Genomic DNA, 23,081 nt, shown 5'->3' with positions numbered 1-23,081 from the left:
TCACTCGGCCTTTATATCTGGTTTCCTGGTGTGCCTGAACCAGTTTCTGACATTTATTAAGCCTTTATGCTATTTCTTAAAGTTGAATGCCATGTTACCCTAAAATTATTCTTTCACACTCTCCCCTTTGGGACTTGTTAAAGTCCCACTAAAACTGTAAGGAAGAATTTCCTATTGTAACCCTATTCCTAATCTGTATAAAATGTGTATATTAAATATGTCCCCCGTTAGAGGCTAAAAGGAAATGAAAGACTCCTTGCTAGCTGAATTTGGGGAATAACAGAAATCAGTGCATATCATTATTACTTAAGATAAATCACATAAATCAATAATAGCTAATCAAGTTAATCAATAATATGTTTCAAATTCTTTTTTCCTCAGAGTATACTGGTGTTACATGCTTTCCCCTATAAATCTCATATTTGTGTGCCATAACCTCATAACTTTCAAGTATGATTGTAAAACATTGTCAACAACTATTTGATTTCCTTCATTTCCAACAAACATTAGCTATCTTAGTTCACAGAAATGTACCTAGTCCTATATTTTTCCATCAATCGTCAGATCTTTTATTATTGTTGGTGGCAACTCAGACAGCACAGATATTTACTTTAAATACTTCCATAGTCCCTAGTTTATAGTGCCAATGATGCAAATAACCAGAGATATAGTCCTCATACACACAACCATGCTCACACCCTCATGCTTTCATCCACAAATTTGCCCCAGTTTACATCCTGCTGTGGTCTTAAGTTAGATGATTACCTTTGCTGCATAAAAACAGCTATCTTGCTGAAAGCAGCTGTCAATCCTCCCTTCAGAAAATGTCAGCACTACTCTCATTATTGCAAGCCACTGGCTCATGTCAAGGTCACATTAAGATTGAAAAGGTTGTACCCAAGTTTCCTATTGATAAAGTATTCTTGCACCAGCTGGGATCCTTGGTTTGTATCTGGGCTTTCCCATTTCACAAACTGCACACTCTCCACTTCATGCATAAGACACTCCATTTCTGCTGTGCTGAATTATTACTTTGTTTTGCTAACTTCTATATTATTTAGGCCCAAAAAGCCACAATGATTATTTGTCCTGTATTGCCACCAACTATTTCTGTCTATATGGTCCTAATTACCCCAGTTCCTAAAAACCCTGAGCACTATCCCAAAAACGTCTAATCCTAATACAAAGTTCCCAATATATTAATACTCACATTTGTTCCATCATTCTGTATCAATTACTATTACACAAGAAAATTCACATTCTTCGTGAAAAACAATAAACAAATGGTGCATTTTGCTTGCATCACGAGACTTCTAGTTTAAACTTTATCTTCACCTTATATCAATAGATTTAGACATTTTGTCCTGAGTGTCTAAATTCCAAAAACACTTGACTGTCCCTGACATTTACTACCATTCTTTATAGTTATGATTTTTTATGTTAAATTCTATAATTCATTCTGTTATTAAAATCAATAACCAACAAAGCTTAAAATTGGACTGAGTTTTAACTGGTAATGCTGCACGTACTAATAACCATGTGTTATATTTTGATTAATAGTCCAAATTACATAAAAACATTATTCCTTAAAACTTTAATTATCTCTAGACTCAGGTGTACTAGAAACATCTATCTAAAAATATATACTCTTTACTCTGAGTGCTGACCATGTCATGCTAATCATATTTTCTAAACTTGTTAATTTATACTACTCCAATTGCTATACAGGTTAACACCAGAATTACCAAAGGTTACAAAAAACTTGTATATCCGGCACACCTTAAATCAGTTCTCACCTCTCCATTCAGCATCTTTTATCTTGTAAATGTGTCAATAAGCCCATGCAGCAAACAGCCTGCTATACCATCCCCCACTGCCACAGAAACAGCAAAAACCTCTCCCAACTGAAGCCTTGTTTATCAGGGAGTCCGGTACCTAGTGCTGTATGGGCTAAAAAATATATTATTTGGAACACATGCATTTCTTGTGTGTTCTGTGTCCACAAAGATCTGTGTAAGTGTAGGATGACAGAAATGTTGAACACATACCTAAAAGACAAACTTTTTTCATGTTTTAGTACTAACCACAAAATTTTGACATGAACTGTACAATATGTAAAGACTGAAGTTCAAATATCAAATAAGCACTTTCACAAAAGGTACAAGTATAATAGAACAAGTGCGCTTTTATTCAAGACTATAACTGAAGAAGAAGATATCAGGTTATTGTGGCTTGTTGTCATGACTTCTCTGGTAGTACAGCGGTAAGAAAGGTTGACTCCTATTCAAAAGGTCCCGCGTTCGAGTCTTCACATGTCCCAAAATAAACTTTTTGAGTAGTGTGCTGCTCTAGTTGTTACTATTATACAATAAAACATACATTTGATTTGAGTCTGTAACAGCCAGTGTAAATGTATGGTTCTTGTAAAGTTTATCTTTTTTTATTCAGTTTTATTCTCTCAGTCGTGTTAACGCTCACCCCAATCTGACACTGCTGTTTTCAAATAAAGATGTGCTATACCAGAGGTAAACTCAGATCGGAGAAAGGTAACAGAAGCCCTCCCCGCAAGAAACAATACCACTCACATATAAGAACAACACAGCTGCAGTAAAGCTGCAACTGCAGCAGTGTAAAGGTGAATTATGGCACCATTTTGATGCAGGACGAGGTCCAGCGTCATCCTCCCAGTCAGTCTGCCCCACACCTATCCTTCAAAGAAACAGCACGGCTTACAGAGCTTGCCAACGTATCGTACAAACTCCTGTTTGTGATGGTCTTTACGTAAGAAACATTTGTATGTTACTTATATAAAAGCCAGATCAAATGCTATTTATCCTTGATTTATTTATGTAATTGTTCAGTATTTCCATTATTAAAATAGCTAAATATTCAATAAATACATACTGCTAATGAAAATGAGTTTGTTTGCCTTGCAGTGCTTGCATATGATTAGTCTTTCCTCCTATACCATCCATAACTCCATGGTTCAAATCTTCCTTAATGTTGCTGCAGAAAAATAGAGATTAGGTTGTGGTTCCAGCTCCTAGGGCAAAAAGAATTCAAGTACTTGGTCAACAACTGTCATAAAATTGCAAACAAGTGGACAAATTGTAAGGCATATCAAGCACAGTTAAAGTGGGCTCTGGCAAAAAACATAGAACCCTGCACAGTAAAAGTGTGAATCAGGTCTTGAGGTCCAATACCGCAAAACAAAGGATATCAATATCTGGAACTCTTCATCTAATGAATGAGGCTCTGGTCTGGATGCCATGAAGGCTGCCCTACATGATTCTGGACCTACGATGATCTTTTGATGTCAATGGTTAGCAGCCGGAACCCGTGATCCCTGGACTGAACTATAAATTTTAAATACGTTGTCCAGTAGTCAATTGGTTGATGGCTTGGTCCACAACTTGATCCAATATCTGATATGGCTTGTTTCTCCCTGGGAGTCGGATGATTCGTTTGTCAGCAGACCTTTAGCACAGCTCACTCTCCAGGTTCAAATTCAAGGGCTGTCATAAACAACGTGTTATGCTTTCACCTGCAGGTGTAAAGACTTAAAAGTTTTGCTCCATATTATTCAGCATAGCAATATTTCATCTGTAAAGTTTTACAAGTTACTTGTGGATCCCAAAAATAGAGTCTAATGAGGTGTTAGGCCTGTTTCATTGGGGGTGCCCCTTATCAAAAATAACGCTAGCAGTAAAACAGATGGTCATTTTATCCAGTCTCTGTCTCTTAGCCAATTTGTTTTTTAATGGTCAAAAGTGAATCTGTGGCTGGTAAGCACAATATAGAAGTTTCCACTCATTGTAGCCATTATGTTCAAAAAATAGATCTCTCAATAAAAAAAATTTTTCATCTATAGTTGTATCTAGTTTTTCTATTGTTGTGGACTCCACTCAATTAAAAGCATATTTATCATAAAAAGTAAATCATCACAATATAAAATAAAGTCAGTCTTAATATATATATACCCCAAAGGAAAAGCATTCAATTGTCTCAAAATATTCAAACTATTGGCACATAACCTTTGCTGTTATATAAATAACTGTTATGGGCCCCACTAGTGGGCCACAGCAACAGAAATGATGAAAGTAGCAAATCCCGAAATGTACGCGAACTTCGCCTTCACCAGAGGATGAACTACGTCAACCAGGTCTGGAACTGAACTCCACTGGCCCTCGAAGGTGACGTAATCCAGGTCTTTGGCCCTGTGAAATAGGTAAAGTGGACCAGCAATGAGAGCACACCGCTTTCAGTTTGTTGTCCAAGTTGCATCTCTTTATTCACATTCAATAAAGTCATTATAACCCTGCATATATATTTGACATTCACATTCTCAGGTGTGTTCCCAATAAAGTACCTCTTCATTCCACCAAGAGTCTCAATAAACAAGATCACATACACATGTATATACAGTAAGCAATCCCTAGCCACTAGGGTAATATAGAAAAAGATTACAGAAATACCGCATTCAAATCAAGCTATGTGCTGTCTGAAATTATATGTAGTTGCACAACTAATCTCTTCATTATATAACCCTTTTTTTAAAATAACATTTCTAAAGGTATGAAACATCACCATTAAGTATTAATCAAAAATCTTCAATGCTGCTATTATCATATTTCAAACACTTTCATAACTACCCATTTCATATTTATACATGTATAACTACATAATAACCATTCATCACAACATTTCAGCCATTCTATAACTTATTTCCACCTAATACAATTTACAAAATATACATTTAACAAGTGTACCAAGTGTTTAGGAGCCGAGCAACTATTTGAAACGCCACACTCTTGTCTGGTGATTTACAGCACCGCCATCTATCTACAGCGCAGCGACGCAGTCTCTGCAAAGAAGCAGCTTGCCGCCTGCATTTAGCGAGTTTTGACTTTGCGCCTCTGTAGCAATACATATCAGCATACTACTGTCATGTTCTGAGTATTTTTGACTCTCAGTTAAAAGGTAAAATACTCCAATTTATTGTACACTAACCTGTGAAATAGGTAAAGTGGAGCAGCAATGAGAGCACACTAGTAATGGGTCGTTCTTGAACGATTCGTTCATTTTGAACGAATCTTTAATGTGACTCGGGAAGAACGAGTCGTCTCGTGGGAGTGATTCGTTGCGCAACTTCCTATAGTTTCTGTATTGGAATTGATTCACTTGTTTCGAGTCTTTGGGTTTTGCAAGTCATTCGTTCATCACGTGACCGTCCCATAAGCTTAACCAACTCAGTCTGAGCCGGAAACAGAATTGATTAGTTCATCTTTCGAGTCTTCGGGTTTGAGTCGTTCGTTCATCACTTGACAGCCCCATAAGCTTAACCTATGCAGTCTGAGCCGGAAACAGAATTGAACGAAATGACTTGAAAAATGATTTGTTCATTTTGCTGAACGAGACTCAAAGGTCCGAGTCGGTAAAATGATCCGAACTTCCCATCACTAGAGCACACCGCTTTCAGTTTGTTGTCCAAGTTGCATATGAGGGGTGGCCGAAGTTCGTCCCTTTACTGCAACCCTGACGGAACCACTTCAGTGTGAAACACGTTCCTATCAATTACTGCTCATGTCACAGTCCGTTTTCGTGGTCCAATCGATAACAGGAACCCTTTGTTTACCAAATAGTATTCACTTTTGGTGATTACATTAATAAGAAACTATTGTGGCCACTCTTTTTTTTTTCTGAGTGTGCCACATAACTTTGCAAACTAAATATCAATCTTTCCCCCCTTAGAGGTAATGTGGAGCCAGAGGGTATCGGTCAGTGAAATCAGTCATCCCGTTAAATATTACAACTTCGCAACAGCCAAGTGTTCTAGTACTCCTACAGAGAAGACATACATCCAGGAGTGGCAAACAAAACAAAAGTAAAAAGAAAGTAGAATGGTGTGGAGTTTATTAGTTAAAAGAGTTGTGTTCTGTGGAGTTTTCTGTAGAAAGTTTTAAAGTATTTACTTTCCTAATTATTCCAGTTTTGAACTGGAGCCTAGACAGGCATTCTCGATCCCCTTAATGTGATATAATACCAGTGTCCTCCAGAGAACATTTCTCAGCCAGCATAGCAAGCAAAAGTCAAAGAAGAAATCCACAGTCTGGACTGGTAAATTCCTCATTATTTCTAGAAATAAGAGCAAAATAAACTAAAACAGTTAAGCTTCACGTTCCCTTTCCCAATTGCTCTAATTACAGAATATTGTTCAATTATGTGCAGTCTTAGGATTTACATCATTTAGAAAAGAAATTTGTATTTCACTTCATCAAAGGCTAACAGGTTATTTTCAAAAGTTACAATAATCTTATACATCTATTACCTCTCAACTTTTAATCTTAAAACTGAACCGTTTCTATATTCATATCACAGCTATTTTTCTTTAAGCTAATATTTTAGTAAAATTGACACATACTGTATATTTCTACCTATGGTATCAGAATTTAACAAGTGTCTGGAATGTTTAATTAGGGCATCAAATTATTGAAAATAAAGCTAAACCCTATTATCAGCTGTGTAGTAATTCAAACAATAACATTCTACTTCACATTTAAGATATTCAAATTACTTGTGAACAAGGAGTGATGGGAAATGAAATCAACCTCTCACTGTATCAAATGCCTTATAATTTAAAATCTATTTTTTTATTTAAAAATACTCTCACAGTAGTTAGTGCATCACACCATTAAATACAGTACTTAAAAGAAAATATTCTGATATATAAAATTTAGCTATGTATAATATTGATTTATTTTACACCCATAACCTCTTGTTAAGGTTATAGTTCATACATGCTTTTTTTGTTGATGTTATCTTAAGATGCTTCTTGCAGCTTCTCCAGAGCGATGATATGCAGAAGAAACACAGTCTTCCCTTTTTGTTAGTTAACTCCACTTTTGTACAGCATTTCTTAGTATAGAACTCTACTTAGACTGGAAGCCAGTGCTTGTCACCAGCTTTCTTCCTATCCTAGAGAATGTCTTATTTTACACTTTAATTTAAAAATGACTTAAAGAACTTTCCTCCATTTGAGTATGGCCAGTACTCAATAGAAAAAGGCACACACATTTATACTAAATCAGGAAGTTTAAGTTTAAATTAAAAATGTATATATTTATGCACACCTTTATCAATTACCTTATCATTTCAAACATCAACACATTTTCACACATTGTCTTTAACCAAACATATTTTCAAACTCACTTAAATTATTTTAAATATACTTCACTCACAGAGATCTCTTTCACATTGCACAACATACTCAGACTTACTTAAACTGTCTTTAACACATTATACAGTACTTAGTCAAGTTTTATTATTATTATTTAGCATCTACTATTTAAAGCATTTACATACTCTTTTTCTCTTCACTGCTTAAAATTTATTTTGCTCCATGCAGAGAATATGCAAATTTGAACCTTAATTTCCTATTGGTGTGCAACAGTGCCAGTCACTGCACCACTGTGTCACCCTTACTTCAATTACCTAACAGCTGATGGAAGGCATTTAAAACAATGTCCATAACAAATATGCATCTTCACATACAAACACACACATGCAGACGTGCGCACACACACACAAACATACCAGCAGCATTTTATCCTTGAAAGAAATTGCCTCCTTTATATTTTATAATTATCAAGGAACATCTTTCCCTAAGTCTTGATCAGGGTCTGAAGGAAAGATGGTTTATACATATAAATATTTTTATAAGCAAAGTGGGGATGTTTTCATTTTATTAAATATTCCACATTTTCAAAACTCACATATTAACACAAATTAACTCAGAGCTCTGGAACATTATCAGATATTTCTAAATTTGTGTTCCCATTTAACATTCAGTTAAATACAAGTACATTCAGGCAAATTCCCATTCACACATTTTTTAGGCACAGTTCAACATTTTTAGACACAAAACAATTCTTTCAGCACATCATCTCATACACATTTTTTTAAATTCACTGCTCATCAAGACATCTATTTCCTTACGCACTATGCCTTGCACACAAAAAAACAAAGATAATCATGCAGAATTTAGACTCTCCAGCTACTTATGCCAGGATCTCATTTGTGGATTTCAATTCTGCAATTAATACAATCATACCAGAGCGTGATATCAATCAGCAGCCCTAATCCTGAGCACAGGGTATTCTCTTAGGGCTGTGTTATATCTCCTTGCCTTTTTCTCTGTGCACCAATGGCTGCACCTCCAGTGACCCATCTGTTAAACTGCTGAAGTCTGCTGATGACACCACCCTGATTAGCCTGATCACAGATGGGAATGAGGTGCCATAGAGGAGGAAGGTATATTTGCTGCTCCATTGGTGCACCCTCAACAATTTTCATCATCTTTTCGCTGCTCCTGTTAAGGGTTGCCACAGCAGATCATCTTTATCCATATTTACCTGTCCTCTGCATCTTGCTCTTTTATACCAATCTCCTGCATGTTCTCTCTCACCACATCCATAAACCATCTCTTAGGCCTTCATCTTTTACTCTTGCCTTGCAGCTCTGTCCTTAGCATTCTTTTCCCAATATACCCAGCATCTCTCCTCTGCACATGTCCAAAACAATACAATCTCGCCTCTGACTTTGTCTCCAAACTGTTCAACCTGAGCTGACCCTCTAAGTACCATGTATCCATCCTTGTCACACTCAATGCAAATCTTAGCATCTTTAACTCTGCCACCTCCAGCTCTGTCTCCTGTATTTGGTCAGGGATACCGTCTCCAACCTATATAACATAGCTGGTCTCATTACCGTCCTGTAGACCTTCCCTTTCGCTTTTGCTGATACTTGTCTGTCACAAATTATCCATTCTTCACCTATTCCACCCTGCCTTGAACCTTACTCTTATTCGATGTTAATTAATGTTGATTTATTTTGTTTTATAATTGTGTCTTTCATTTTTCTATTCTTTAATATGTAAAGCACTTTGAGCTACTCTTTGTATGAAAATGTGCTATATAAATAAATGTTGTTGTTGTTGTTGCCTGCACTCTCTTTTTCAATTCTCTTCCACAATCTCCATTATTCTGTACTGTTGATCCCAAGTATTTAAACTAATCCACCTTTTCCAACTTTGCTCCCTGCACCCTTAACATTCCACTGACCTTCCTCTCATTTATACACGTATTCTGTCTTGTTCCTACTATCCTTCATTCCTCTCCTCTTTAGCGCATATCTCCACCTCTCCAGGGTTTTCTCAACCTGCTCCCTACTCTCGCTACAGATCACAATGTCATCAGCAAACATCATAGTCCACAGGGAATCCAGTCTAATCTTTTTCACCATAACCTGCTGCACATCTTTCCCAGCTCTGTCCCTCTGTCTAATCAAATGGTACAGGTCCTTTTCTCCCTCCTTAGTGTCCAACCTCTTATACAACTCATCATATGCCTTTACTTTAGTTTTCGCCCCCTCGCTCTTCACCTTATGCCTTATCTCCTTGTACTCTTGTAAACTTTCTGCACCTCTCTGACTATTTCACTTCTTCCTTGCCAACCTCTTCCTCTGTTTACTCTCCTGTATTTCCCCATTCTACCAGCAGGTTCCTTTTTCCTCCTTTCTCTGTCCAGATGTCACTACTTCTTACTGTTTTTAATTACTATTTCTGCTGGAGTTGCCCAGCTGTCTGGTAACTCTCATCGCCATCCAGTACCTGTCTTAAATCCTTCTTAAACTCAACCTTGCAGTCTTACTTCTTCAAATTCCACGTTTTGATCCTTGGCTCTGCCCTCACTCTCCTCCTCTTCTTGATCTCCAACTTTATCCTACAGACCACCATCCTATGCTACCTAACTACACTTTCCCCTGCCACCACTTTGCAGGTTTCGATCTCCTTCAGAATGACCCTCCTGCATAGGATATAATCTACCTGTGTGCATCTTCCTCCACTCTTTTATGTCATCCTATGTTCCTCCCTCTTCTTAAAATACATATTCTCCACAGCCATGTCCATCCTTTTCACAAAATCCACTATCATCTTCTTCATTCTTCTCCTTGACACCATACCTACCCATCACATCCTCATCTCCTCTGTTCCCTTCACCAAAATGTCCATTGAAATCCACTCCAATCAGCACTCTCTGTCCTTTAGGTACACTGTTCCTCACTTCATCCAACACATCCAAATCATCTACCTCATCAATCGTACACCTAACTTGCAGGGCATATGCACTAACAACATTCATCATCACATCTTCAATTTCCAGCTTCATAATAATCACTCTGTCTGACATTCTTTTCACCTCCAAAATACTCTTGACCTACTGTTCCTTCAGAATAATGCCTACCCCTTTTCTCCTCCTATCCACACCATGATAAGTAGATCAATTTCAATCTATCTCTGATCAAACTGGCCTTACTCTCCTTCCATTTAGTCTCTTGCACGCACAATATATCAACCTTCCTTCTCTACATCATCTCAGCTAACTCTCTCCGCTTACCAGTAGTACTGCCAACATTCAAAGTTCCTACCCTCAGTTCCACTCTCTTTACCTTCCTTCTCTCCACCTACCTCGTCTCCCACGCCGTCTTCTCCTTCTTCAGCTAACAGTAGCCCAATTTCCACCAGCACTCTGGTGATGGCTTTTGTTAACCCAGGCCTCAACCGAATCCGATTTGGAAATTTGTATTGTTGTCCGCATATTGATCTGGCAAAATTTTACACGGGATGCCTTTCCTGATGTAACCCTCCCCATTTATATGGGTTTGGGACCAGAATGAAGAAACACACTGGTTTGTGCATCCCCTGTGGCTGGGTTGGTGCACCTTCAACAATCTTAACTGGAATTCCCTGAAAGCAGCAGAAATCATTATGGATTTTATAGGAGACCCCTGAATCCCTCCTAAACCCCAGTTATAAAATGTCATTGACAACATGTTAGAATCATTAGAATTTCTTCGCATGACTATCACTCACAGTCAGAACTGAGATAAAAGAAATGCTCTGATCGAAAAAGTTTGGCAATGTATGTTTTCTCTCCAAAAACTTAAAATGTTAACTTGTCCCAGTCAGTGCTGGTACAGTTTTATAAAGCTGCTATTGAAAGCATCCTCACTTTCTCCATAACAGTCTGGTATGGCAATGCATCTGCTCACTTGAAACATAAACTGCAGTATAACTGAGACAATTCCTTTGTGGTCCTGTGTACATCACAGGTTAGGAAATCTGATCAAAGTCTACACTCGCCCAGGCAACCATCTCTTTTTGTTATTACCATCGAGGAAATGTTACCAGTTACTAAAGGCTAGAACTACTAGACATATGAATGGTTTTTGTCCTAATGCAATCACTATTTCTAATCCTCTAATCATTCTAAATTGTTTGTTAATTATCTGTTTATACTATATGGACTTACTTGATAAATTACTGAGTGGGAGTGCAATTTTTTGCTATATCGTTTTACATATTTACATTTTTTGTAATATATTTTTTATAACTACTGTATATAATGTTTTGATGGTGTCATGTCTTGTAAATTGTTTGTTTGATTGTATTTACCTTATGTGATGCGTATGGATGTTAACACCAAGTTAAATTACAAGGAACTAATTTGCCTGTCAATAAAGTTCAAAGTTCAATTTCACATTTACCTTTTTCACATTTTGTTGGTTGTAATACAAGATACGCTATTGATGTTTACGTCACAATAACAGCTTTAATCAAAATATGGTAACCTGCATTTATACAATAAAAGATATGTCCATCAAAAGTACATTTTTAGCCTAAAACACAATATTGGGTTAACTAAAATCCAAATCTGCACAAAGAAAGAGAAATTGTTTTTTGTCCATGCAAATAAGTGTTATGAAAGCAGAATACCTCACCCAATCAACACTAAGTTTTTTTTCTGTATTATCTGAATTTAGCAGTAGTACCAGTGGACATCATGGGGACAGTGCAACACAACTACAGTGTCATACTGTACTTAGTCATACTGCATTTTAGTTTCTGATCTAAATGCCTTCAAATAATTGCATTTAAATTTTCATATTCTCATTTTATGTGAAAATTGCTTGATGATCCATTTTGTATTGATTTTCTGATTCTGCTTATTTAACATCTGAGCTACAGAAAGCTGCAGCCTATCCTGACAGCAAGTCAGGAGGTAACACCAGATAGGTGTAGTAACAGTTCATATTCCTCATGATAAAAATGTAAAATACATTTTCCCAGCATGTGTCCTATATTTTTACCAAGTATTATAATCATGGCCGGCATGTACACTGGCACTATGAGTGCTGTGCAGAGTGGAGACGGACCTCTGTGTTATTTCCCAGTTGATTCTGGGGTTCGTCAGGGGTGTGATCTTGCTCCTAAGCTGTTCAATGCTTGCATGGACTGGGTGTTGGGCAGGGTCATGGGGACTAGCAGTTGTGGGGCATCTGTTGGTGAAGAATGATTCACTGATCTTGACTTTGCCGATGATGTTCTGATCTTCGCCGAGTCAGTGGAGGCTCTGATGGGGCTCTCGAGAGACTGAGCGAGGAGTCTGGACTTGCGAGTGCCCTGGATAAAAAACAAGATCCAGGCCTTTAATGACCTCTTGGGCACAGCCATCAACAGTGTGTCGACCTTGTTGAGAGATTTACTTACTTTGGCAGTGACATTCATATTTCTGGTGACTCTCTTCCTATGAAGTCAGTAGACTGATTGGGAGAGCATTGAGCCATGAGGTCGCTGGAAAGGGATATGTGATGCTCCCGACATCTATGCAAAAGGATGAAGATTCAAGTTTTTAGCATCTTTGTGCTTCCTGTTTAGCTATATGGCTAGAGACATGGACACTATCTAGTGACCTGAGACAAAGACTGGACTCCATCAATACTGCGTCTCTTTGAAAAATCCTTGGATGCCGGTGGTTTGACTTTGTATCAAACGAGCGGTTGCTCATGGAGTCCCCAATTAAGCACATTACCTGCATTGTTAGGGAACGTCAGTTACGGCACTACAGCCATGTGGTGCGATTCCCTGAGGATGACCAGGCTCACAGGATCTTCATTGCTGAGGACCTGAGCAGCTGAGCCAGGCCAAGTGGATGCCCATGTAACACCTAGTTATGGCAGATAGATGGTCAGTTCCGGGGGATGGGACTGTGTCTGCCTGGGGGGTTACCAACCAGGATCCCAAGCTCTTTCATTGTGTGGTGGATGATGCAACGCACTAAGACTAAAAATACTTGTCAATGACATTTTTCTTTTCTTTACCAAATCCAAAAATTATGTAGAAACATTATGCTTTCATCCTGTGTACAACATGATAATATTGTGAAGCTCCCTATCACCTCTGTAGAATCAAAAGAAAAATTCTGATTTGATGAGAGAAAAGGTTAGAAGTGGAGATTTTTTTTAATCAATTTATTAAGATGAAAAAATATGGCTCCTGATCATGTAAATCACTTTACTTTTATCTCTTTTGGCCCATTAATTTCTTATAATGAGTTTTCAAATATTGTTTATAGGAATTGCCGTTCTTGAAGGGCCTATGTATGCAGTTGGAGGCCATGATGGTTGGAGTTACTTAAACACAGTAGAACGATGGGACCCACAAGCAAGGCAATGGAATTATGTTGCCAGCATGTCAACTCCAAGAAGTACAGTTGGTGTTACAGCATTGAATGGCAAGTAAGTAGTTCAACAAACATTTCAAAAGAAAAAAAACAATCTTTGAAAATAATGTTCATTCTGCAGTGGTTCACTATTGCAAAGTTTGCATTATTTTTTAAATAAACCCAAATTCTGAATTTAAACCATGTGACTATGGACATTTCTTTTTTCACGTTTCGGCACTTTTCATAAGGATTCATTATGGCTCTGTGTTCAGTTTTGTCCTTTAAAATATTTTGATCTAAGGCATACACCAAGTAAAAAGTGTCTCATAATGCATATGGCAAGGTGTTATGATGCGTGTTGAGCAAATATACACTATGTTCAACTTATTCAATTAAAAAATTGTTCAGTATTATAAAAACAACTATAAAGTGAACTACATATTGTTAAAAAAAATTATCTTTTTAAATTGTGGAAAATGACTAAAATATTGGAAGATATAAAGGGGATAATTCTTTGTCATTTTCTAAAATAATAACATTCTGATAGTACTTTTAATGCAGCAGAGGCCACTGCAAATAATGAAAAGGTGATCTCTTTAAGCCTGTCTCTTCACTGTGCCTGTACATGTGGACAGTATCCTTAATTTTTGATTAACAAAATGGAATAAACTGTGCTGGTGTGATTCTGATTTTGTTTCTTTTTTTTGTAATCATGCTAATTATTGTATTACATGCTGTAATCCATGTTTTGGACTGATGCTTATTTTTTCTACATTTTTTTTTATTGCTTTGCGCCCTTTCCCACTATAACAGATTGTCTATGACGGAGGAGTAAATGCTGTAGATTTGTGAAAAATTTTGATCTGCGGTTTTCGATGGATCTTGACGTTGATGGGTTTGCGTCTGTCTGTTTCTATGTGAGTGTGTGTGTGTCTGTGTCACAATTTATTGAGAATGGTCCAGATCTAAAATGGCTGAACGGTAAAATACCAAACTCGAAACTTAAGCCTGTTATGATATGACAATATGCTAATTAGTTTTTGAGCCAAATCGTGCAAGAGAGAGTCATTCTTGAGGCACCATCAAATACTATATTTCTGAATTCTTCTCATCAACTGCTATCGTAAAGACCTTTTTTTTGATAAGAAAGATCAGCATCAGAGCATTAAATAATTATTGAAATGTTATGCAGCAGCATAGTTCGGGTAACTTGGTTCCTAGGGCGATTTCAACGATTGTTGAAAGCAGTGACATTCAGCACCATTGGGAGAGGACTGTCCCAGGTCTGCACATCTCAAAGAGTGATGCTGTTGAAATGCAGAGTTTACAAAGTTCCTCCAACAACAGAGGAAGATGATCATCATCCCAGAGATACAAGATATTCCACACACCTACCCAAATGGGCTGCCTGAAATTGGGACCCGACTGTTGCTGTGAAGTGGGTGACACCTCAGCACCACACCAGTTTAGATCCTCAACAGGCCAGACCCCATTGACTTTCCAATGATGAGGCTCCCAAGGGCTTTCCATCGTTCCCTTCATAATGCAAACATCCTTCCTAGGGGTGGATACAGCAGAACTAATCCTACAGAGAGCAGAAAGGAATTCTGTCTAGCGTTTTAGAGCTGTGTGAAGTTTTTACGGTGGCTGGAGTGACAATCCTGCCACCAACCCTCAAGTTTTCTCAGCAAGTTGGAGGATCACTTGCAGGGTCAGATGCAGTTTAGCACAAGCACGTCAGTTACAGCACTACAACCATGTGGCATGATTACCCTAGGGTCCTCTGACAAACAGTACTCTCATTGTTGAGAACCAGGCCAAGGTGATGTACATGTAACACCTGCATGTAGCAAATAGATGGTCGTCTTCGGGGGGGTGAGACTGGACTGTGTGTCTACCTGGGGAATTACCAACCAGGATCCGAGCTGTTTCGTGATGTGGTGGGTGTGGCAACGTGCTGTACCAGTTCATGCTCCCTGACCTGAAATGAGAATTAATATATTGTATTTCATTTGAAACAAACAAAAATACTCCTGGCTCTAGTACATTTTAACAGTGCAGTAAGAAGGGAATAAAATGGAATGTGATATAAACTGTAACACATTGGTGCCATTTACAAGTTTTACTTTATGTTCAATATGTCCTTTGTTGTTTTTTCTTTTATATAAACTAACAAAACAAAAAAAATGAAAAACACAACCATTTTCTTACTGGTCTCATAGTTCAGGGCTAATTCATTTACTGGTCCACATGACAAATCTAGTAACAAATACACAAATTCATTCTCCCAATCAGATCCTTTACTGTTTTATTCTATCTCTCACCTTTAGATCTGGTCACACTACCTCCCTGCTAGTGTGAGCTTTCCCCCATCTTACCTTCTGACTATAAGTTCAGATTGCCATTAGTCAAGGGGCAAATTTACGTTACACCTTGAGGCTGCTTCTAAATCACTCCCAGGAATCACTTCACATCTGGAGTCAAAAACACCAATGAAAGATCCTTTGGCTTTCCTTTCAGAGGTATCTGTGGGATCCTTGGCTCTCCCTCCTTTCCCGAGACCCTGTGCTTAATAAAATGGCCTGGCACTTTTAATTCCCTAGTCTGCCATCTGAGATTTAGAGGGATTCTCTTTGTCTTCTCCTTTTTCCCATACCAACCTCCTGGACAGATGGCTATACATCCTTATCATTCTCTAGACTACATATCTTCTAGAATCCTAGGGGAGCATTTCATGATTGTCATAAAGCTGCAGATTTAACTACCCTGTCAGGACACCCAGTGGTTTATGAATATTGTGGTGTGTTTTATAAAATGTCTGTTTTGGTTCTTGAAATTAAGTGTTGTTTATGTTTTACATCATTTCTGTCTCATTAGTAAGTTGTCTTTCATACTGATAACCACAAGGGGCAGTGGATACTCTCCATATGAAGTTAATGACTAATGAAGTATTTTTACAGTTTTAAAGAAAAGTTAACATGGCTGCATTTGACAAGGGCTTCCAAATAGTTCAAAATAGTTCAAATGCAGCTACCAGACAAGCATTCCAGCACTAGTATGACTTGACATATAAAAAAGACTCCACAGTCCAAGTGTCTTCATTTTAAAGATTTTAGTAGCGTTCAAAGCAAACAGTTTACACAAAAAATAAAGAAACAATGTTGAAAATACACAAAGAAGGGGGAAACTTATAGGCTTCTGCTTGAGGATTAGATATCTAACTTACATTTCTTAAGGTCAGAAAACTATATGCCCTTAATGCCTATCTGTCTAACCATTCATGCTTCTTTCTAGCAGTCGAATTTCAATCTAAGGTCTATTCTACTGTCACACAAAGTTAAAATTATGGACATTCCATTGTCCATATAGGGGGTTAAAATGAATCTTTTGTTGTCTGTGTTAGGCTATATTATATTCAGGTTCAAAAACTAAGTAAACTAAGATAAATTTAAAATTAACATTAATTTAAAGGATTTGACTCTTACAGGTAAAAAGGAAGAATTTAATGTTTTCATTTTTCTAGTTATATGATGATCATACTTTATTTATACCTAAGGGCAAATTAAATTTTTACTGAAGATATATAGTTCAAGTTCAAGCACTTTATTGTCATATGTAACACAACAAAATTACTTTTTGTGACTGCCCCAAGGAGCATTTAAAGAAAAGTATAATAATTCCAAATATGTCCTACACAGTGTTAAGTGATCAAGTAACCAGAGCAAATTATTTTTTATATATATATATATATATATATATATATATATATATTTATATATATATATATTAATGTATATGTGTGTGTATATATATTAATGTATATGTGTGTGTATATATATATTAATGTATATGTATGTGTATATATGTATGTATGTATGTGCATACACCGTCAGCATGGCACTGCCAGATATAAACACTAGCGTGGAGATCTGCACGTATACTGAAGTGAGTTTACCTGCAGGTGGAAGTTCCTGTCCCACTTTATGGTGCCAAGCAGAGTTGTTTTGCAGTGCAGCAGTTTATTAGCCTGTGAAGGCGATGTGAAGAAGTTGTCTGTTACAGTTCTGCCTTTGTCCAGAAACAGTTTTATGACCAGTCTTGGAAAGTCTTTCTCCGATGGGATGACTGGGATCTTTTCCTAAATATGGAGTAGCATTGCACACGCACATGCAAATCTGTCGTTTTTCACATGTTCTGCATGGGTGTCTTTGTTGTCAAAGCACAAATGCCACATGATAATCTGATGGCGGTCACGGGGCATCGTATCTTTGATTGCCGGTTGTGACAGTAGATGGCGCTATACCAGTGCTTAACCCAACACAGAAAGACACAGGAGGTACACTTATAAAAACCAAAGCTTTTTATTTTATTTTCTTCCCTCATGGAGAACATCCTCCCCATTCCCACGAGTATGCAACACAGTCCCAAAGCACAAAACACCTCTAAACAATACATTTTTTTTCTTTCTCCTCAACTCCTCCTCAGCAAGCTTTGTCTCCCACCTCCCGACTCTTTCTCACTGAGTAGTGGCTGCTGGCTCCTTTTAAAAGGCACCCGGAAGTGCTGCAGGTGCTTGTTGACCTAATTCTGGCAGCATTTTCATGGTGTGGCAGAAGAGCTGCTCTCCAAGACTCAGCAGCAGCTGCAGCACCCACTGGCAGCTCCCCCAGATCCCAACAAGGCTGTATCCAACTCCATTTCCTATGAATCCTTGTGGGAGTCCAAGGCACCACAGCAACCCATGGGGTCTGCCATCTAGCGTCCCCGAGGCATCCCGACCGGACAAGGACCCCAGCTGTCTGTGACATAGTACAACAAATAGTTCTGAACAGACATCAACCACAGCACTAACTGTGGTCATCGGTGCTCTTGTGAAATTAATGGAGATAAATGCCATCAACTCAGATAGGGAGAGGCAAGTTCATTGTACCACGTGAATGTCACTGACAGAATAAAATTGAATAATAAAAAAAGCACTAACTTTTACAAGTAGCCAAAAATTTCACTGGGTGTTACAGACTCAAATCCAATGTACCAGTATGTTTTTATTAAAGTATAGCAATAATAATAGCAGCTCACAAGTCAAAACGAGGAGCAACCGGAGATAAACCCACAACATTTTGGTTATAATGCAGCAGTTCTTGTCTCTGCACCATCCAAGAAGATATACGAATTTTCTTTTGATGGACATTTGAGCTTGGGTTTTTAGCTCAATGACAGCAACATGTAAATGTAATGTTTTTTTTTTCCTTTGGTTATATTCTTGAACTAGCAAAATACCCACGCTTCGCAGCGGCGAAGTACTGCTTTAAAATTTTTATTAAGAAGAAAATTAAATCTTTTTAAACTGAGGGAAAATATACCAATAATTATTTGTTAAGGATCTCTTTGTATACCACATTGTGAGTTCAGCCCTCCGGTTGTAATATGACCAAGCTGTGCGCTGAGCTTACTCTTGAGCATGCAACGTACAGTTGGCCATGTGAACAGTAATCTTGTTTCAGATCCCACAGCTTGGATTGCTGCTGTCATAATCAGTTTGAGTTTCATGGTTTGTTTCAATTACGACAGTATTTGTAGGACTTGTGTTGAAGAGACATTCGGCATCTGTCAAGCGTTGTAAGTATACAACCGGTTTCATCGATAACTTCACATCCAGCTTTTGAGAGTTTAAACATTCATAAACATTAAAGTGTCCACTACTGAAATCGTCACCTGTGAATCAAAGATGTTTAAGAGGTATTGGTGGTTGTTGAAAGGTGTAAAATATTTGGCCATTTCGGTACACTTGAAAGCGACAACCGAACAATTCAGCTGCAGCCATCAACTCACATGCACATCCATAGATGAAGGGCTTAACACTAGAATTACCAGAGCATACGAAAAAACTCGTAAATCCGTCCCACCTTAAATCGCTTCTTAAAACCGTTCTCACCTCTCCACCAGCGTCTTTTGTTAATGTAAATGTGCTGATAAAAGAAAAGCTGCAAGTAGCCGGCTATTCCATCCCCCTATCGACTTAGAACGTGCACAAACTTTTCCCAGCTCATGCCTTGATTGATTTTCTGGGAGTGAAGCGGAGTTTTAGAGTGGAAATAATAGATCATTATTTGGAACACACGCATTTCATGTCTGTTCCGTTTCTACAGTAATCTGTGTAAACACATTGTTAAAACAGAAACATTTTTTATATTCTAGTAGTAGATGACAAAATGTAGGCATAAACTATATAATGTATGAAGCCTGAAGTCCAAATATCAAAAGAAGTATTTTCGCAGAAGGTACAAATCTAACACAACAATTGCGATTTTATTGAAAAATATAACCGCAGAAACAAAAAGCCGCCTTAACATGCGACTTAATCTACTATATTGTCCTATACCAAAAGTTTACAACAGAAAAGATGGAACCAACCGTAAATGGTTGACTTTCTGTGAAAAAAATCAGTCTCTCTACTGTACTGTATGTCTGGCATTTGCTCCGTTTTCTAGTGATAACCCTTTAATAAAGGGAGGCATGAAAATATGGAAACATGTTCACCAAAGAATAGAGGAGCATGAAAAAAGTAAGATGCGCAAAGATAGTGCAGACGCCAACTTTCTGAAAGCACAAATGGCAGATGTTAGAAGCCTATTGATTAGCAACCAAATGTCATCACATGTTGAACAAGTTAAAAAGAAATGTCAGGTGATGGAGCTTGTAGTTGATGATATAAAACCTATTGTCAAATGTGGCCTTAGCTTCAGAAGTGATAAAGAAGAGGCTGCTTATAGCTAAGAAAATATTGCTGTTAACCATGGAAATGTCCTCAAACTGATTTTGCTATTAAGCAAATATGACATTTAACTTCAGCAGCATGTAAATGCCTGCATAGAAAGTAGCAAAACACAAAACTGGTGCAAAGGGCAGAGGCTCTTTAGTTACCCTGCTGGCTAAGGACATGTTCAGAAAAGTTGTGGATGTAATCAGTCAACTCATAAAGAGAACAATAGCAGAGGAAGTTAGACAGGCTGGCATGTTTTCTGTTCAGATAGACACAACGCAGGATATCATCTGTAAAGACCAGTGCTCTATCATATTTAGATATGTAACAGATGTCATCCATGAAAGACTGATTGCCATTGTGAGTCATCTACAGGGCAGCATCTTGCAGAGATCCTGAAAAAAGTGCTAGAGAAGCTCAATATTGACATCAGCACATGTGTGGGCAACTCAACAGATGCAGGGTAAGTATCAGGGGTTTTCTGCATTTCTCTCTGAGCAGTATCCCTCTCAGATTCATGTAGGGTGTTATGCACATCTTTGAAACCTTGTCCTTGCAGACACAACAGGCAGTATTGTGGAAAGTGCCTCCCTCGCTGCCGGGAAGAGGGCCGGAACGTGCGGCAGTTCCACCATGGGGGAGGGGGATGTCCGGAAGGGGGAGGATCCAGCTTTACCTGGGTGTCTTATGTCTTAATCTGAATGTTGAGTAAATGTGGGGATGGGAGTAAATATTCTGCTGGGGTGGTGTGGGTTGGTGGTCTCAGACTCCGTGGGGCTCTGTGATGCTGCTGCTTCGGGCCATGGCTAGATAGGCTGGGGCCTCCGTGCCCCGGGTGGGTTTTGGGAGCGGAGGTGCCTATTGGGGCCAGTAGGGGAGCTGGCTCCCTGGAGGGCTCAGGCCCCTCAGCCGTTCCTCCCCATCCTCAGACATTTCCCTCCTCCTGCTCCTTCACATCATCTCACAAACATGCACATAGGGCCTTGGGGTGTGGGTAAGTCAGGGGGTGCGGGTATGGATCCCATTTCCACAGTCCTGTGGCAGCCTACCCCCCAATTTTATTTGCACATTAAACACTTCCACAAAAAAACATTCCACACAAATGCACACTTAGGGCCTTGGGAGTGGGCACACTCAACGGCATTCGGTGGGGGGAAATTTCAGCCTCACTCCGAGTGCCGGTGTCCACTTCCAATTTTAAACTGCACCTAGTCACGGAGACGTTTGGGGGGGAGATGGAGCTGTGTGTTGGCATCAGCTGGTGTAGGCCACATGGTGCCGGCACTGCCCGCATCCCCCCAACCACAAAAAGCACCTTATCAACACACACCAACATTACATTAGAGCAGGCGGAGGGAGACTAGAGGTCTTATTACACCTCTGTTCTCAGTTAGCTGCCTGGGGCTGGAGGCTAGGAGTGGGAGCTGGTCGTCTGCCTGTGGTCTGGAGTGGTGGGTTGCTTTGCTCTGCGTTGGACGGGGGTGCCTGCTCACTATTACCCCTGCGGAACGGGGCTAACTCTGACGTCCAGGAATGGCTGTACCTCAGGTACGGCAGCACCGGGACCAGAGTTAGGTAGGGTGTGTGTGGGGAGTGTGAATGGGTGTCTGGCGTACATCCTTGTAAGTCTTGGGTTGTATGTGTATGTGAGCATGAGGGAGGGAGTGTATGACTGTGTTTGTGTGTGACTGTATATGTCAGGTGGGGTTTTGGACTCCTCCCCTCTCCTGGGACGTCTGGCAATACTACAACATCTTTGCCTACCCTCCCCCTGCCTTAAGCATCTGTCTGGTCGCTCCCGGTGGCTGCCTGGTGGGATCTGGTTCCCTGGGCTCTGTTGGGTCCTCGGCAGGGTGGGTCGCCCTTGGGTCCCGGGCTGCTGGGTTCCGGACCCGGCCGACTCGGGGGAGCGCGGCTGCGGGCGAGCCTGAGGGCTTGCCGTTGATATCTCCCGGGATGATGCTGGTTGTGACCCCCGGGGCGATCCTCTGCGCCTCTCGAGTGTGGGTTGGGGCTTTTCTGGTGACGGCCTCCCTAGGGTCTCCACGCTCTGGGGTGACCTCTGGATCTCTGGGCTTGGAACTCCCTCCATCTTCCGCACGTTTTTGGGGGCAGGTCTGTGGCTCTTCACACTCACTATTGGATGCTCCTATAGAGAAACCTTACACATACAAGCGTGCGTACTCACACAGGTGCTCACATGGTGATTTCATAAGTATGACTTGGACATCTTCAGCACATGATCTAAGGTTGTGGTGGCTCTAAATGCCTTAGTAATAATTACTGTATGATTGTCAGCAAACATTTTTACTTTTATATATCTTCATGTAGCTGATGCAGCAATGTTTTTGTCTTGTGGTTTGTTTTTTTTTTCCCCCCCTCTCTGCAGGTCTAGAAGCGGACTCTGGTTCATTTATTGCTTATTCTATACAAAAACCCCCCCTTCCCCTCCATCTCTTCCTTCTCTCTCTTCTTTTTCTTTCACTTTTGTCTCCGTGTCCGGTTCGAATCTTAAAAACATCTAAAAATATTTTTAATAAAGTTTTGGTATCAGGCGTGACGTCAGCAGAAGCTGTAATGCTCCACCTGAGAGAAAAACTGTAAGGCTAGTCGCCAGCATTCAGACATCAATTCTGATTGCTTCACAGCCGAACAGGACACGGTGTTAAAAAAAAAAAAAAGGAAAGTGCCTCCCTCTTCTCACTGCCTATTGTAATAGCAGTTTTCTTGAGAGAGTCGTATAAGCGCATGCACAA

General features: G+C 39.3%; 1 protein-coding gene across 4 annotated transcripts in view; it reads left to right on the top strand.

Annotated features, from left to right (window-relative positions):
* The window catches only part of klhl4 (kelch-like family member 4), a 452,146-nt gene that overhangs the window by 359,328 nt on the left and 69,737 nt on the right, over positions 1-23,081 (top strand). For all 4 annotated transcript variants that reach the window (XM_039765785.1, XM_039765784.1, XM_039765783.1 and 1 more), the window contains exon 8: positions 13,473-13,635. In XM_039765785.1, the coding sequence (XP_039621719.1) occupies positions 13,473-13,635 (163 nt within the window). The remainder of the gene's footprint in view (positions 1-13,472; positions 13,636-23,081) is intronic.

The sequence above is a fragment of the Polypterus senegalus genome, chromosome 10, assembly GCF_016835505.1.
Source record: "Polypterus senegalus isolate Bchr_013 chromosome 10, ASM1683550v1, whole genome shotgun sequence".
NCBI classification, from domain to species: Eukaryota; Metazoa; Chordata; class Cladistia; order Polypteriformes; family Polypteridae; genus Polypterus; species Polypterus senegalus.
The sequence above is the reverse complement of the archived record's forward strand: the minus strand, read 5'-3'. Positions and strand labels throughout refer to the sequence as shown.